The sequence below is a fragment of the Pseudopodoces humilis genome, chromosome 2 (genome assembly GCF_049639895.1).
Source record: "Pseudopodoces humilis isolate 2021_Gansu_Grassland_sample_001 chromosome 2, ASM4963989v1, whole genome shotgun sequence".
Taxonomy (NCBI): Eukaryota; Metazoa; Chordata; class Aves; order Passeriformes; family Paridae; genus Pseudopodoces; species Pseudopodoces humilis.
In genome coordinates this window covers 84,263,617-84,282,691 of record NC_142201.1, presented here as the reverse complement: position 1 = coordinate 84,282,691, position 19,075 = coordinate 84,263,617, and the positions used below count along the sequence as shown (strand labels likewise).

The 19,075-nt window shown below is 41.2% G+C and overlaps 1 protein-coding gene across 4 annotated transcripts in view; it reads right to left on the bottom strand.

The window, feature by feature from the left end:
* Window positions 1-19,075, bottom strand: part of TENM4 (teneurin transmembrane protein 4) — a 591,948-nt gene that overhangs the window by 248,828 nt on the left and 324,045 nt on the right. The window contains exon 6 of one of the 4 annotated variants that reach the window (XM_088068964.1): window positions 6,612-6,821. The exons of the other annotated variants lie outside the window; for them this stretch is intronic. Coding sequence (XP_087925090.1) covers window positions 6,612-6,821 — 210 coding nt within the window. The remainder of the gene's footprint in view (window positions 1-6,611; window positions 6,822-19,075) is intronic. 4 annotated transcript variants of the gene reach the window in all.

Sequence of the window (19,075 nt, the reverse complement as noted above, 5' to 3'; positions counted from 1 at the left end):
AACTCTGAAAATCAAGCCAAAATGGTCATCTCCACACTAACCTCTCAGGCTTCTGGGGACCCATAGTCGGACACAGCTCTAGCCCCAATGAGTAGAAGAAGAGAAATGTCCTCAGAATGACTCAAAACCTGGTGGCTTGAATGTGTCTATCTAAATTGAAAACTTATGGTTAATAAGTTTCTTGTTTAGTTTTCTAACTAAAATTACAAGAGAAGAATTATGATTATAGTTTCTCGGGCTGAATTCTGAGCACCATTCCCAAATTAAAGGATAAATTAATTGAAAAATTATGTAAAACTGATTTTCAAAATGCTTTTTTCAAAGCACTTCACTTAATCATCACTACTGTTTTAAAAAATATTATTTTACTAAAAATATTTTTAAAAGCATTGCTCAACAAAATATCTTTTAAAACTTTCCTCTCCTTAGGATGTTTTTTACTAAATTTCTGTAGTGTTGGCAAGGGGAGGAGGGGGAAGAGGGTGATTATGTTAAAAAAGTTTTAATAGGAAATGCAATAACAAAGAATATTTAAAACTTTTTAAAAGACACTTGGAAATTGATTGGCTATATCTTCCAAATCCTGTTTCTCTTCTGTAATTATGAATTACCATTATGAGTAACACTGACTGCTAATGGACTCTGCAAATCTCTGATAAAGGATGCAGAGATTAATTGCTATTCTTACTTAACACACTTGCTTGAGTAGTAAAAAAGAAGCAATACAAAGCACTGTGCAAGGACAAAACACAGCAAGAGAATAGATCCTCTGTTCACAAGCTTTTTTGGAAAGAAAAATGAAAGCCTTCTATAAAAGAAAACTGAATTTAATTGGAATTTATTGTTAGTTTTCAGATGAGAAAAAATATCAATTATTCAGATTACATTATCAAAGGTTCTTTTGCTCTCCTCAGTCAGATTCCTGAAAATTCTCCACTTCTAAGACACCTCACATGATACTATTCCTTCTTCAAAATCCTTTTAATATTCAGTGTCCTTTGGCCTCCCTGCTGCAGTTTGATCTCTCTGTACTTTCTGTCCTGGTGCTGTAAACACCTAACCCTGTGCTTGAGCAGGACTCCTACAGGAAAACTGCTGTGTCTGAATTTGGACCCAAAGATCAGAGGAGCGCTGCCTGATGCAAAGCAGGCTGATGCTGCATTCAGCCTTTCAGCTGGTCGCACCGGGCTGCTGGATGAGTCTGAGAACAGCCGTCGCTGTGTGGCAGACTCTGCAGCACCAACCACATCACGGATACAAAAGAAAGAAACACTGAGCACTCACAGGCAGATTAAAAACTTTCAACAGAAAGTGCCCTATGTTTCTGGAAGATGACTTCCCTCTAGATCCTGAGGAAATCCAGCCATAGCAGCAGCAGTGGCAGATGATCTGGTCAGTTACTCACTGTAAATTGCCAGAAATGTACCACTTACATAAAACTAAACCATTTGACAAGAAACAGATAAGGCTATAGGAGTCCCCAGCAGCCTTTTTATGGAGGATTCATCTTCTTAAATTTGGGCCAAATCATTGAATAAAAAAGTGGAAAGTTCTTACTGAAGGATAGGAAAGGGAGGTAAATTACACTGATTGCATTTAACAGCTTGAGGCTGCTTTTTAAAGGTTTTTTAAAAAAATAAAAAATAGAGAAAATAGGTTACAAATCAGGAGGCCCAGATGTAGCCAGAAATGAATATGAAAATCTTAGGGGGATTTACTGCTTCAAATTGTCCAGCACTCCAAACAAGAAAAAGTGGCAAAAGCAATACAAGAACCTTCATTAACTCTGTGACCATGGATTTTGTTGGTCAAGCAGCTCATTCATGCAGATCCCACAATGCAGAAGAAGCTACTGGGGGCAAACTGACCCTGATGATTTTCCACCAAAATCACGGATCATTGCGAAATCACACTCATCTCCCAGGATCTAACCTTAGTATATTTATGTATGTACCCAACATGGATTTCCTTCCCTGTCCACTGCCAATGTAACCTGTGCCGAGGTAAGAGCTGCTCCATCCAAGCTGTAAACAACTTTTAACCTTCCTCTTGGAAGTCAAAGTGTAATAATACTGAGAATCATGCCTGCAACCCCCCTCTCCCTCTCTCTCCAGCAGCAAAGTCACTTTGGTTGACTGACATCATGATCCTGCACTGGTGTTGCTTCTGTGAAAAGAGCCCTTAGTGGTAGAAAAGGTGCAGAACTGGTTAAGCAGCGGTGAGCAACAAGTTTGTGTAAAAGGGATGTATTTGAGGGAGAAACCAAAGAAACTGGGGTACATATATTCAGAGGTGGGTGATGAGAATCCAAACTGTATTAGATCTTTCCCAGAGAGACTTCAGCAGATGTTACCTCCAGGGTCACCAAAGTCATTTATAGGACCAGAGAGTCCAGTTTTAGATATTCTTACAATTTTCTGGTCTTGCTTTACTTCTGTTAGAATTAAATAAAATCCATGCTCTGGTCTCAAAAATTTTCTTAGTATTTGAGAATACTAAAATTCCCCAAATCAGAGGTGATTTGGGATTTTGTGGCTCCCATGTGCAGAGGCTTTTTCAAGTGACTACATCCAGCCTTCCTGTCTGCCTGATACAATCAGCTTAGAGAAACACACCAGACCCCACCAAACAACAAAAGCACACTTCTCATGGAATGCCTGCTCACTGACGGAGGAGCTGGAAGAAGTCACACATTTCAGCTTTGATATGAAGCAACACAGCTAGTGTCCTCAAAGGAATTTGGATGTCAACTTTCCACAGATTTCATATATCTTTCCAAATCTGTTCTATGTCACTCTGTACAACAGCCATTTCCCTACCTCAGACCTGCACTGGGCAGAGATGTACATGTTAATGTCCCCAGTGCCACAGCTGTGGATGCTGAAGGGACGTGGGCAGCAATGGTCAGGTTGATGTGCTCCTACTGAATACCATTCCCTAAAGACACTTGATTTTTTTAAATGTATTTTTCATGTCATTTTCTGGTTGAAACGGAAGAAAATTGCCACTAATGAGCTAATCACTTACATCTACATCCTTGGCTACTGCTCAACCTTTCTCAGCTGGCTGATATCCTCTCTACAGCCCCACTTACTCATGCTTCTTCTCCCCATACCCTTGTCAGGGACTGCATGTTCTGATCCACCACAGCAATTGTTAATTTCCTTAGTACAACCACATTAAAGACTGGACGCCTTCAGACAGTTCTGGCTTCTCCTGAGTCCTATACATGTATACCTACATACCAGTATACATAAGAAAACTGAAAAATTAATTAGTGCTTCTTAAGGTCCACCAAGATACCACAAGCCAGCCGACTTTTCAAGTAGTGCCGAAATCCTAAAATCAGGAAGTTTTAAGGTTTCTGAATGGAAACATCCTGAGATGTTTCAGAGAGATAGGGCTGTTTAGTCTGCAGACGGGAAGGTGTGTGACCTTTTGATGCTTAAAGGGGACTATGAGGAAGATGGAGATAGACTTTTTACATGTGCTTGTACTCATAGGACAAGGGATAATGTTATTTAACTAAAAAAGGATAGATTTAAATTTCATATAAGGAAGGAATTATTTATTATTATGAGAGTGATAAAGCACGGAAACAGGTTGCCCAGAGAAGCTGTGGCTGCCCCATCCCTGGAAGTGTTCAAGGCCAGATTGGATGGGGCCTGGAGCAACTTGGTCTTCTGGAAGGTGTCCCTGCCCATGGCAGGGGGTTGGAACAAGGTGATGATTAAAGGCATTTCCAATCCAAAGCATTCTAGCATTCTAGGAAATGGAGACATTCACACCTTAGTTACTTTGGGTAATTTTAGGTAAAGTAAAAAGCCTTCTGGACTTGACATATATAAAAAGAAAAAATGAAAAGGTCCACATCTGAAAAATATCTTTTTCCTTAAAATCAGTTCCTGCTGATATTATAGGTACATACAATAAAAATTTGGACATTAAATGTTCTAAATTATTTAGAAATAAAGAAAATCAAAGAATGGCTTGTAATGCATCTAACACAAAAGTCAAAGCCCTAAAAGATGTCCATGCGTATTAGCTGGTTCCAGCCTGAATTTGAAAGTTTAGATGGACATTTTTCTGGAAGTGTAAAAATAATATTTCTGACAATATTACCTTTCTGGAATGAAAGGAACTTAGATAAAGAATAGCCTACTGTATCTTCAAAAAGTAGCATGTTTCTTAAGTTCCATGTGCATTATATTTGCAATTTACATGGGGATTTGTAACAGCGGTGCTGCTCCCTGGGTGTTACTTACGTTGGATGGACTCCTCTAAGGCTGAGTTTACACAGCTGTTGTAGGAAAACCTAGCCACAATCAATTAAAAAGTGCAACACAAACCCTTTAGACAGCATTCTCAGGCTGTCCTGCTGTTGAGACAGCTACTATTCTCCAAGAACGAGTGCTCTAACTGTATTAAACTTAGTCCTAACCAAAATAAGCTTTTACTAATTTTCACCATTTAAGGAACATAAAGACCTGCCTTTGTCATTTAAAATTTAAGCTGACTAAGCCTCATAGAAAAAGAATGTTAAAGAACTAAAGGAATTAAATCCATTTACAGAGGTCAGAAGAGTCTCTGGGTTTTAGACACGATGGGATTGTATGGTCTGGGCTTGTCATCCTTGTGAACTTTCAGATTATGTGTTGATAGGTGGCAAAATAAGTCACCTTTGTTTTCCTCTTGATAGCAAAGTGACACTGAGCTGATCCTAGCAGGTCACCAGTGTCCTGGCATTACCTGCACTTCTGATTACTGAACAGCTAGAATAAGCAGGCAAATGAGACCCCAGACACCCTGTCTTTGTGTGGGACATATTTATTACCAAGCTACTGAATCCTGCACACAAAGAGGGCCTCAGGGAATGTAGTATGTCTACAAGCTGATGCAAAAAGCACTGAGAAAAAAAAAAAAAAAAAAAAAAGATAAATAAGCAGGCAACTGAAAAGCCTGAAGTTTAACTAACTCACCAGCACATTGATAATACAATAATGTGGTCAACCTGCTGTGGACTCTGAACAAAGCTTTTTTTGTTTTTCATCTAATTAGTAAAAGAAGAAATTAAGGTTTTTAATCTTGCTTGCTCTTTCTTCCCTCTTTTTACCTAGGGGGTGTGCATGTATGTGTACATATATATTTCTTAAATGAGCAAAGAGAAAGTACATACATATACATTATGATGTGGAAAACATGAGATGGAGTCTGAGTTTGGTTTTATTTCCAACAAGAGGGTCATCAACATTATTTCAAATTTCCATGTTCTGTGACTGCAAGCAGTCAGATCCACGTGTGTGTGTATGTGTGTGTGTGTGTTTTATAGGGTGGGAGGGGAAGGGGGAAGCTGAACAGAGGATATGAATTTTAATCAGTTTCTTGAATGAATACAACACTGTATTTCCCCCTACTCTCCTTAGGATGACAATTCAGAGGAGATAACCTTCTCCTTTGAAAAACCTTGAAGGGAAAGTTTGTTTTTACCATAACAAATGCAACAAAAGAAGAGGGAAGCTGGGAAAGGGAGAGGGCGGACAAATTAAATGTCAAACTTTCTCTCCTTACTTGAAGATAACAGCATACTAAGAAACCTTTTTAGAAGCTTAACATAAATGCAGTTAAGCTGTTGCCAGCTGCAGTAAACCTCTCTCTCACCTTTCTTTCTCTCTTTCAAGATATCTTTGAATGCCTTCTGCTTCATCATAAATCAGACCTGTGAGCAATTATCACTCAAGCTGGATGGCAGTGGCCTGAGTGGCCACTGCTATTCCACTGCTGTAATCTGCACTTCGTCAGGTTACACTACCCTTGATGAAATTTCACATTTCTTTGCCAATGAGCGTTACCTCTCCATTTATGACTCACTGTCTTTGCAGCAGAGAACTGTGAATTTCATTCCTCTCCTTGTAATTTGCTTAAGCATCATGGACTATCCGGTGGTGCTGAGCACCCACAGCAGCCCATCGGGGAATCTCAGAGCATCCCAATAGGATGTGGTTCTGCTGCTGTTTCCTCAAATATTTCCCGTGAGGGCATATCTCAGCGCCACGGACCGAGACTGGACACAGACACGCTCCTTTGGGATGGTGGTAATGCCACTGTCACAGCTATCAAAGGAATCCTTCGTATTCGTCATCCTCTATCCACGCTGTCCTTGGGTGACAGGTACCTCGCAAGCTCCGGCTCCACCAACCCCCAGGCTGCACCTTGCCACCCTCACAGGGAAGGGGGAGACTCTTTGGCCGATCTTACAGCCAGGAGTTAATAAAATGAAAAAGCCAAACCACCCCGAAATGCCACCCCCGCAAAAGGGAGCGGGCTCCAGCCCCAAGCCACGCAGGCCGAGTCTGTGAGCGCTGCCCGGTCCCGCACCGCCGCCTCCCCGAGAGCGCACGGCACCCAGCACGGACCTGCCCAAAGCTCCACTTCCCAACCTTTGCCAGGCGACCTCACACTTTTAAATAAAACCCCCAAACCAACCCAAAGAGCGCACCCGCTCCCCCGACCAACCTACATCCCCGCGCACAGCTGTCAAGACGGGCATGAAAAAGTAGGCACAGAGAGAGAAAGAAAGAAAGAAAGAAAGAGAGAGCGAGAGAGTCACTCACCGTTGGCGGCGACACAGAGGTTTCCAGAGCCACTTTGAACTAAGAATGACTGAGGGACAAACTCTTCCTCAGAGTCCGAGCCCGCGGCCGCCCGGGCCGCGCCGTCGCCCAGCGACCGCCCCGGGCCCTCATTGGCCGGCGGCGAGGGGAGAGGGGAGGGGGACTGCGAGCGGGGGGTGGAGGAGGCGGACGAACAGGGCAGGGGGGGACCTGCGGGCCACAGACACACACACACACACACAGAGAAGGGAGGGAGGGGGGAAAAAAAACACAGAAAGAAATAAAATGAACAAAAAAACCACGGCAAAACACGGACAGAAAGACAATAAAAGTCGAGCCGGGGCAGGAGGGAAGGCTGGCCCCCCCCCCCCCCGCCGCCCCCACCCCCCCGCCTGCCTCAGCGGGGCAGCCCTGCCTGAGGGGCGCCCGACTGCACGTATCTGACCCCATTACCTGCCGCCCCTCGGGCTGTTACTGTCCTTTAAAACTCCTATCCTCCTAATATCCATCCTCTAGAACTCGCATCCCTCAGGTTTTTTGTTGTGTTTTTTTCGGTTGGTTGGGGTTTTTTTAAAGATTTTTAACATTGGCGAGAGCCCCTGGTGCGAGATGCGCTTTGTTCCCACGACATGGGCGCTCACTGTCAATGAGTCGTACTCATTGATGCGGCCGCCCTCCCTCTTACAAACGGGAAAGCTTTGCCCGACGTATTGGGAGGTGAATTATTTCAGATTCCATGTGAAAAGTGTAAAGTCCTTTTGGGGATTGGCTTAACAATTCCCTTCCCTCTAGTTTATAAAGCAAACAGCGCAAGACCTCCACCATGCAGGCAAGAGGTGGAGGAAAGGTGCGGACACCTCTGTGTGGGGTAGCAGCAACTTAGCAAACCACCACACTGATAGCAGGGCAGAAGCACAGCTCAGACCGGCGTCATTGCATTGATTAAATGATGAGAAACACAACAAACCGGGTTCTAAGATTATATTTTACATAGAGCTGTGCCAGACTGAGGAAGAGCTTCTACTGACTGTAAGGAAATTGAATCAGGTACGTGTAGATTAAGTAGATCCAATTGGAAAAGCATACTGTAAGCAATTAATGGTTACCAGGGTCTTATTCCAATCATATTTTTAAACAGAAATGGGAAGTCAGAAGTGACAGACTGGCAAAAAAACTAGCAGGCAAATGTGGAGGTCAGACATGTGCAGTACATCAATAAAAACAGGGGGAATATGAACACAGACATATAATACAGGACAATGCATTTAAACATGAGCTTTTCCCCTTGCTACATTTGATCTGAAAGTCATCATGATTAATCTCCCACATTTTCCCAAATACTGATATGTTATCATGCAAAATCCATCAAAATGAAAGAACAGTCAGCACAAGAAAACCAGCAAACTTAAAAAAATCATCTGTTTCTGAAAAAACACATTTTGAACATAGCATAGCTCACAACATAACTGTACAATAGTTCTTGATAAACACAACAGGAAAGGACACAAACCAAAACAATAAAGTGGGTTTAACATTTAAATCCCCCAGAGCTGGTTCTGCTATATTTTCTTCCACCTTGGTCGTATGTTTTTCCTCGTCATAAACCTTTGGATGTCACCTCCTTGGCATATGCCAGTCTTATAAACTGCTAGTTATACTCAGAGAAGCAATTGGTGGCATCAGAGGCAAACCCTGGGATCCAGGAAGAATACAGGACTGTACCTGTGCTTAGAGACACTTGTCGCCTGAAGGAGAAAAGCCAGCATTGGCTGAGAGCCTATGTGTGAACAGCAGCCTGTGCAGCATGCAGACCAAGAGCCAAAATTGAGCCCTGTGTGTTTTGTTATGATCAGCAGTGGAGTTGTCTGGATCCCCTTCTTTCTGACGACCCTCCAGACAGAGAAGTTCCTCCTTTAGGAATGCAGCTTTTAAGGAATCTGCAACCCACTTCACACTCCTTGACCCTTTTTATGGTGCCAAGGCTGTAACCTTCCCATTGTGCTAACTACTGGTAGGAGCTGGAGACAGACAGGAAGAAAAAGGAGCACATGCAAGTGGATGAGCACTGCCTTCCTTATCACAGTCCCTGACATGAAAACTGAGATTCATCTCTAATTCTGATCTGCTTTTGAAGAAGCAAAGTCTACTCTGTGTCATCCTCTTTGTGGCAATAGAGATTTGATGAGCCCTGACATGTAACAAAGTTTAAATCAGGACTTTGATTTGCTATGCTTTCATTACAAAACAGGCTGACATGTATTTCTAATCCTGTGTAGTCAGAGGCTGAATTTTAGTGTGATGATGACTGAAATGAAAAAGAAGTGTTAAATCAATGTCTTCCTATAGACCCATACACTCCTTCGGTGTACTTTGTAAGGAGAGGACATATTTTTCCAGCTATTGAGGGAGAAAATCTAGACTAAAAATTATTTCAAGCCTTTGATTCATTTACACAAAGACCAATGAAATACATAAAAGGGAGTTTAGTGGTGTAGCTACCCGACCAAAAAAAAAAAAAGTATGGACAATTACAGAAGAGCCCCAAAGCTCTCCGTGTTTAGACAGCATGCTTGGCATAACTATACATGAATTCTGTAGTCTGGACATAAAGAGCAGGAGCAGAATGAGCTGAATTTGGAATTGTAACCGTAAAAGCAAAATGTCAGTGCTTTTGTCAGTCCACATCAGAGAGTTTCTGCCATTTCAACATGGCAGAAGTTGTTGGGACTTTTTTTTGGTAGGAGCTTTCCCCATCTTCCACTGCTGCAGTTTTGACAGGGATAAATTAAAAGAAAATAATAATAAAAAAAATAAAAAAAATAAAACCAAAACCTTTTTAACGGCAACTTTGGGTTTTAATCAACTACACCATTGCAGACCGCACATGAGAAGATCCCGTGGGCTTTCACGGTCGTTATGTGCGCTTCCAGCAGTGCATGAGCTGACCTTTACAAGGGAAGATTCCCTAGGAATTGTGCATACTAACCACTCAGGCCTGTGCTGCTGCGAATGGCACTGGCACATACCACCATGCTCCCTGGAAAATTGCCTTTTGGGCATAAATGATGGAGTGGATTCAACAGGAGATTTTGCCAGCTGCTGGGTGGAAGGTGTGCACTAGGCAGCTCTGCTGACAACATCCAATTAAAATGCACAGGAAACAAAGCGATACCTTTCTTTTTAACAAGTCAACAAGGCTGTAGGGCAAGCATGTGTTAAATTGTGGATCCTTTAAGAGAATTGCCTCCTTTTTTTTCCTGCTTGGACAGAAAACCAAGAATTAAATCTGACCTTTTCACAAAAATTAAACCAAGACAGAGACGAAAGCTATAAGTTTGTTCCCTTCTCAGACAAGTATCTCACTGAATTTACTGCAACTTCAGGTCCAAGTAAAACAAGCAGGATTTGGCCTGTAAACTTTCATTCCAGCTGCCAGAGCAAAATTTCTAATTGATTAGAGCAAAATGAATTTGCAGCAATACTGGGTTGCCATGGAACCTGAACAAGTAGGACAAGTTACTTTGCAGAATGTGCTGTTTCTCCTTCAAAAATACAAAACAGAAGGACTAGATAACACATTCATTATGCACACTCTTGCAATTTGGAACTTAAAGAAAAACAAAACGGATTCCAAGTATGGGCCCCTTGGCATCAATTTGTAACAATCTTATATATCCGCTCACAGTGAACAGTCAAAATTATGTTCTTTGGACATGAGGCAGGAATAATAGTTGTTGAATGTCTCTGTATGAATGATGTGATACTAGCACATATTCAGAGGAAAACAGAACAGAACCTTCTATTTTATCTATGTGCCAGTATTTCAGATTAAAATTAAAAAAAAAAAAAAATCAGGGTAAGATATGTTGCAGTGTCTGGTAGATTTATGAAAGTACTTAGGAAACACAAACTTTGGAAATAGGTTAGTACACAGAATCTGTTTCTCAGCTTAACTGAGGAACTCTGTAATATCCAGGCAACTGCTTTAAATTTAGGGAAGAGACAAGCAGAGCAGACCCTAAATAGTTAGGGGAAAGTAAGACAAACAATAAACACGCCTTCATTTTATGCTGCACATTTGGCTGTAATATTTAAGAATTACTTTATCTCTCACAGGATTTGGCATTCAGAGATCAAGAGCTGATTTAAAACGGGTGTATTCATGCTAGTGTGAATAGAAGGGCTGCCAGAAATACAGAACATTCACAGAGATACTTCTAAAGAAGGTCAGTAAATTGTTTCATGGACTATTCAGTGGATTATACTCATATGTTTATAATTTGTCCCAAAAGAGGTGAAAAAGAGTGGATATATACAAAGGCTGCCTTCTCACACAGCTGAAATGACAAGGCAACAGGAGTTAATAGTGTTCAATATACCCAGAATGGTATTATCTGTGATCAATAAATAAGTAATATCAGCTTTTTTCACCTGGTAACATCTTCTATCTAGCTTCATCCAAGAATCTTTAAGGGCTTTACAAGCAGTGGGTACGTAAACTTTGAAATACTGCTATCACATCTGTTAGGATCTGTTATCAGATTGGCTGATACAATGGTCAGAGGGCTGGAACACTTCTGCTGTGAAGACAGGCTGAGAGAGTTGGAGTTAAGCAGGGAGAAAAGAAGACTACGCAGAGATCTTCTAGAAGCCTTCCAGTACTTAAAGGAAACTTGTAAAAAAGAGGGAGGCTGACTTTTTAGACAGGCAGATAGTGATAGGACAAGAAAGAAGAGTCTTAAACTAAAAGAGAAGAGATTTAGATTAGATACTAGGGAGAAATTTTTCCCTGTGAAGGTGGTGAGGCACTAGCACAGGTAGCCCAGAGAAGCTGTGGATGCTCCATCCCTGGTAGTGTTCAAGGCCAGGCTGGACAGAATTTTGAGCAACCTGTTCCAGGGGAAGGTGTCCCTGCCCAGGGCAAGGGGTGTGGAACTAGATGACCTCTAAAGTCCCTTATAGCCCAAACCATTCTGGAGAACATACTTTCATTTCCGACAGATAAGGAAACTGAGGCACAGAGATGTGTAATAATTCGGTTCAAAATTCTTTCATTTCCTGTACCTGCACGTTGTATCTCTAGCCACTGAAACAGTCTAAAAGGCTATTTGTCACACTCAAAATATTTTAAATTTGAAGAATTTCCACCATAAAAGAATAGCAGGCATGGGCAGAAGTACTGTGATTGCAATATACCTCAGTACAACAACTGCAGTAGTTCTCACATAAGAACATTTGCATTAAGTTCTATGACTGACATTGACTTTGTGCCATCTTAAAATAGGAAAGTCTCTAACCAAGGTTAGGACTGGTGGACCAGTGAAGTTAAGCATCACTACAAACAAAAGACATCACGCTACAGCTCTGGCCTTTAAAATGAGACTTTGCTTTGTGGGTTCACAGAAAGGCTGTGTAAATGATAGCAGAGTGTATTCTGTGGTGTGCTGGCTGAGTTTATTATCCTGTCAAAGGCAAGAGAGTGTAAACAGATGAACTCCTTTTAACTTTTTTTTATGTCTTCCCCTCACTTTAATCAGAAGTTTTGAGTGATCTGTACTGACATTGACATGAAATCTTATTGATTAATATTAATTTGTAGCTAGTCTTGTGCTGGAAAAAAACATGATCTGCCTAAATAACTGTTAGGTACCTCTGTATGATGAAGGAAATAAATTAATAATTAAGTCTAAAACTCAGGCAGTTTCATCTCACAGTGTATCTGATTGATTAAAACCCCACAAGCATGAAGCAGTCCTGCAGAGCTGAGATCCTGTGTGAGAGCTATCCTTGCAAAGTAGCAAGCAGGGTGGGCATCAGGACATCCCTGGATTGCTGACATGTAGGACGAAGTGGAAAGGACAGCGCCCTGCCTGCACAGCAGTGTTTGGCTCCCTGAAAAATATAAAAGGCAGTGATTTGCTCCACTGGTATTTCATGGCATCACAGATCCGGATGGATTGAGGAAGAGAGTGGGAGAATATATGCCATTTTGCTTTTCATGGTGAAGAGGAATGTATATGAAGATGAGCCCTGATTATCACATGCTAGAAGACTAGCATCCAGGAGCCTCACTCCTTCAGAAATGGAGAAAAACTGAATTTTCCTAAGGGACAAACAGCATTCATGTCTTCCTCATGGCAGCATATCAAGCCTTTCCAGTGGAGAGCATAATACACCTCTGGAAAAAGAACAAGCTGAACTAGCTGTCTGGCAAAATGTGTTAGTGAATCATAGGAATAAGGAATTGTTGTGCAGATTTATTGCTGCTCTTTAACAATAGGTGGTCACAACATTCTTAGTTCAACAGGCAATATATATCTTGTGTTTAGAATTGATTAAAAAAGCAGTCTTGGAAAACTACTCTTAGTTATTTATATTTCCTGAATTTCCACCTGCACTAATGTTTATTTTACTAAATTTAATTTTGTGTATTTGATTTATAGCTTTAAAGCCAGAGGGGAAAATGAATGAAACAAAGGGGACAAATGAATATCATCTTAACAAGAAAAACCTGGGCAGTTGCCATGTCACTAAAATTAAGAAATGAGTAGCTGTGCTTAGAAAATGAGAACTAATCACATGCCCTGTATGAAGACTGGCATACTGAGGGGAAAAGGGCCATGTGAGGTTAAGAAGGAATGAATAGATTCACCTGGGCTGAAGTGGAGTATGAAGAACACGTTACATTCTTCACCTGCCTTGTGGGTGATTTGTGCTACTCTTCCAAATTGTGTTTTTTCCTGCCACTATGCTGTGAAGATAGGCAATGATTTTCTTTAACCATTTACCAGGATAGTGCATTTTCTATGGAGGAAGTCAAAATGCCACTGTCAGCAGGGCTTGGAAACATTTTTGTTTGTACAGAGCAAACCTTGGGTAGACCCTCCTCTGGGTGACAAACCTCTAGATTGACAGCAGCTTGGTGAGGAATGAAATGCTGGGATACATAAAAGCATCACAGCTGAATGCCTGTTACCTGCCTCTGTCCCAGCACAGATCTGGAAGCAAGTGTTTGGGTCTTATGCAATTATTCCCCATAGTAAGAGAAAGGCAGAAAGGGACAAAAAACAAGGCAGACTTCAGATCTCCTTTCCCCCAGCTCCTGAGGTTACTAACCTGACCCGAAACAGCAGAAAACAATTATTGATTGAGCAAGATGGAGAGGAGCAGGGAGAAAATTGTTCCCTTCTGAAGTGCAGTTCCTCCAGGGCCTGGGGTGCTCTGGAGCAGCGCAGCCACACTTAGAATTTTTTGCCAACAGAAGAAAATAATACTACAGCTTTTCAGAAAATTACACGGGCAATTGCCTGAGCCGGATACTCAGCTTGCCCATTTGTAGGCACAACAGTAGAAACAGATTGTGTAAGTTAGCTACACAATTTTCTATAGCATCCGTCTCCAAGGCTCAAATCATGCTGCTATTTAAAAGCACAAACAGGTAATGTAATTTCCAAATATGTGGGAGATCTCATGTATCTTTTAGAAAATCAAAGAAGGATCAAGAAAGAAAGACTTTATTCTGATACAGACGGTATAAACAATCCGAATCACTGCAGAATATTTATATCATGCCTTGTGAAATATTTATGCAAGAAATTCACATCATCTAAAGTTTTAAGCAAAATGTGACCCCCTAGTTATGGCTCAGCATTACAAAAGCTTCTGCAGCTTTACTCAAACCCAACTTGTAAAAGAATAATGTAATCAGTAGGCAGTCTGATGAGCTGCCTGTGAAGTGGCCTCTCTCAGTCTGACATTAATGCTCTATCTGATCCAAACACCCAGTATAAAGTATGAAGTTCTCTGCAAATGATTACATGCAAATCTCCTAAAAGGTCCATTTTCCTGTATTTGATCACCAAACTGTAGGTTTTATAGAAATTGCTTTCTCTAAGCTTAGTGCTAACAAAATGGTTTACACTAGCCTTTGCAGAACTCTTCCTGATAGGCTTGGTTAAGGTGAAGAACTTGTTCGTGCTACCCCAGCAGGAAAGAGCTATTATACATGGGCCACTGCAAGGCTTTTTCACCTGCCCTAGCAAATAAAATTTACAGAAATGTCTTGCAGAGTTGTTGGCAGTAATTTTTTAAAATTAACATTAAAGTAATGCCAGAGGAGACAAAATTATGGAGTGCTAGAAACCAACCAAAATCATATGATGTTAGAGTCTACCTACAAGACAGCAAAACGAATTCATCCTAAGCCAAGGCACTGAAAAATCCACAGGTTCAGCTCATGATCAGTGATACAATCTGCAGCTCTCCTGGCCCGGGGGATGGGTTCTAACACATATGTGTAAAACAGTACATGATGAGGCAAACTATGCTGTTAAGAAGAAAATATTAACTAGACAATCACAAATAAGCATTTCCTGAATGAGTGAAGATTGCAGTTGCTAAGAGAAATCCAGGACTTGCTTGGGGAAACAGAAGGATAATGTGACATTGTGCAGCATAGTCAATATAGTGTCTCCCTACAGTCAAGGGAAATAAAGCCTTTATCTTCCAGAGGCTTTTTCCGTCTCCAGTTTGAGTTGGAATGTCTCATTTCTCTTCATTGGCTATACAGGGAGCCTTGATGATCCTTAGTTGTGCGTAAGTGAAAGTGTCATGAACCCTGGGCTTAATGTCTGGAATTTGCCTGAAGGTAAGGCAATCTCACTGAGATGCTTTTGGCAGTGACAGTTTGGGTTGCTCCATAATACAAATCCGTAATTGCCCCATCATATGTGCAGACTTGACGCTTCCCTCCTGATCTTAAAGACAAAGGTGCTGTACAGTAGCAATGGAATTGGGGATTATACACACAGGCAGCTGGAGATAAAAGTTTCAGGAAGGAGAACTCTGATGCAAGGATATTTATGCTTCTCTTGGGAAAAAATATAGTCTGCCTGAGTAAGTACAGTCCAAAGAAAAAACATAACAGCTGCAGGTCTCAGGAGTCTGGCAAAGGGGTAATAAAGGTGTACTGCAGTGAGACCCCACCTGTCTATGCATAAGTGTTCTGGGGAGGAAATTTGGGGTGTCAGGAAAGTTGTCTGAATAAAGAGATTGTATCTGTTCCAATTACTGTTGAGATTACTGTTGACTTTGAATTTAACTTGGTCAGTCTCTTACTGGGGTGGTCTCCTCACAATCCCAGTCTTTATCCCCATGAGGATTGGAGGCTTGCATCTTTAAAGTTGTGTGGGAGCTGTTTTCCAGTCACTGTCAATTCTTATATTCTAGCCAAGCTCCCTTATTTTTGGAGGACTTTTTTTGCAGTGCATAATTTCAAAGAAAGCAAACAGCCCTCCCTGCAACATCTAAGAGTCATGGTTCAGAAGATCACTTTATTTCTTCAGCTGACAAAGAGATCAAGGCAATTTGTGCTAAAACACTCTTAGATGAACTTTTAAAGGGATCTGATTAACAAGAAAGGTTATTTTCATCACACTGTGAGCTAGCCCTGGGGCGTTGGCGTTGAAGACAGTGGAAAATGTAAGGCCCCTGCAGAAGGGAAAGCAGGATGGCTGCTCTGGGATGATGCTGAGACTCAGTCCATGTGTTCCAGACACCAGAAGCAGAGCACTGTGCTGTGCTCAAGGGGCTGCACCCCTGCTAGCAATTGTGCTCAGTGCTGTGCTGCCATGTGCAGCCTGCAGCACCTCTATGGCTGGATGTCTGCACCCAGGTTGATAGCTAATCCTTTCTGGCTTACTCTGAGAGTAGCTCCTAACTGTAACCTGGGGAAGAACTCTTCAGACCTGTCTGATGTGATCCTTATAAGTCAGACTCTCATTTGGCATCCACCTCATGCTCTTGAATGCATTTGAAGAGTGTGCATACCCTGTGCCTGGCACAGCTTGTTAAAAACCAGACCTATCCTGCATCTTCCAACAATTTCAATCAGTTTTCTCTATTTATTCTGCAGGCTTTTCAAGACATGGACTCCTCCTTGTGTGCATGTGAGGCATGCGAAATTGCAGGATTTGGATCTTGTGTTTGGCCATTAGGTGTTCTTGCAGTGCAAGCTGTAAGAGTAGAGAAGCTGTTTGTGCTCAAGTAGCTGTAATTACTGTGGAGGAGAGCAGTTCACAGTGTTCTGTAGGCAGGGAGAGGCTGAGAGTGTCCCTTCACTACTATCTGCAGGCAGGACAAGTGCTGCGTTTCCAGGGAGGTCCAAGTGGAAATCACAAACTTATGAGAAAGCTGCTAGGAGGACGTGCACCCCTCACTGCTCTATTCCAAAATTTCACCTTATAAACTTGCACTTCAGCTTTGTCTTTCCAGAAAACTTTCTGAATTTTTGCTGATGCAAAAGTGTCTGAATCTGAAGCTATGCTATGCATCTCTAGGGGATGCTCTTCTCTCCTGGGAAAGATTGCCAGTTTTTGGTATTGCCCAAAAAAGTAAAGCAGGAGTATGACAATACTGAGCCAGGAAAAAATAGAGTTTGACCAAAAGTTGTGATTTTCTTTACATTTGTTTCAGTCTTAAAACAACTTAGAAACTAAACACTAACAGCCACCCACAAGAAGAAATGAAATGGATTGAGAGAAATTTTCAGGTTATTGACTGACATTTCAAATCCCAAAACATGGGAACAATCCCTTTTCCTCCAAAATAATTTATGTATTTCAGCAGAAAACAAAACAACTTGCAATGCAAAAGAAAAAGAAATTCAGAAAGTTTGAGACACCACTGATATTACTGTTACTTTTTTTCTCCAAAGCATTGATTAATATCTTTAAAGCTGCAATTTAAATAGCCTCAATCAAGCCTTTACTGACTTTTGCCCTATAAGAAACTTTACTTTGATTTTTGTTCAGTTCCTTTCTCAGTAGAAAAGATGAAATTTTCAAGTGGCTATAAAAAGATTGGACCCAAATGATGATTTTCTAGATAGAGGGAAGGTACTGATAATTCAAAACACACTGCAGGCACATCAGAATTATTTTAAAATTCCAGTAGTTCAGAGAAGAGTGGCTATAAGAAGTAAAGCTAAATACAGAGGAAAGAATACCTGGTCTTATTCACTGAATGGTCTCTCTAGCTCTCATTTCTCTCAGCCTCTGTGTTTTTCAGAGGGATAGTTAAAGGAAATAATTCCTATTCAAGAAAAAAACTCTTTTAAAAAGATGAGAGCACTGTTAATAAATAATTCAGTTATTGGAAATAAGGCACCCTAGCCCATGTGAAAATGTGCTGCTGCTTTTGCCAGAGCAGAACACACTACTGGTCCACCTCACATACTTATCCCTTTCCCACCACTGGCTAATTGCAGCCATGCAGTCCTCCCATAAAACAATTTATTACACCCAATGGTATAGGGGGAAAACTCTTTCTGATACTGCATAGTAACAATACTAGGCAAGGAAGCAAGATGGCTAAGACACCTTATTTTTCCCTGTCTGTTGAAACAGTACATGCTATGTATTCCAAATCTCTGGTAATAGTTTCCTTCAGTCTATTTGCCCCAAAACTAACATGTAACAGGTAGCTTTACATGCTTGTGATGAAACATTCCCTGCTTTTCTTTTTTAAATGTAATGGCTTTAATCATGGTAAAATGCTAATAGGAGAAGAGAATCCTTATGTTTTGGGTGACAAACAGCCCTTATTGGTTTTGTCTGTCTCTGAAGTGGTTATTCACGATAGCATAGAATCCCTGCTATAACAAGTCTAACTTTAAATTGCTGATCAATTAGTCTGGCCAGCCTGATCCAGAGTTTTGGAGGTCCAGCAATGCCCACTCTTGGATGAGCTTCTGTTCCATTGCACTGAACACTCCTCACTAGGCTGGTGAGCAGACTATGTAACATCATGGTCTCTTATCTCTAATTTTGATGATTACCTGCCTGACCTCTTTGACAGGCTTGACCTTCTGTACACTATTCAATCGTTTATACAGCTATTTTCTTTCTTATGATTCCTTTAGAATGAAAGACCCTGATCTGCAAGCAGCGTGCAAACCCAGCTGCCTTTCATCAGTCCACGTGTGTCAGCCAAATGCCTACGGGTGCAGAAGCTCTGACTAAACAGCGCTTGAGGCACTTCTGCAGACATGACACCAGTTCCACCACCCTTTATGAGCCACTCTGGCTTCACTTTTGTCCAAATTTTTACCTTTTGGCTATCTGTGTATGCATTCATATGAAATATGTTTTTCCCATACTCTTTTAAATTTTGGTTGAGCAGCACTTGCATGCACAGAAAAAAGGCTTTTATCTCTTGGACAATTTTTCAAGTGATGCTTTTCATTTACAAAAAAAACAACACAAGAGCAAACATAAAAGAAAAAAACACTTGAAAAGTCTAGATGTAGAAAAATCTTTTCAAATATGTGACTTTTTGATCCTATATATGATCATATATATGCCTTGGGTTCATAAAGTGTGAATTTCAAAGGAGACATCAAAATAAATATAAATTATTCTGGGGAGATTCCTGAGGTCCTGGATGGTCAGTAAACTTAATCACTT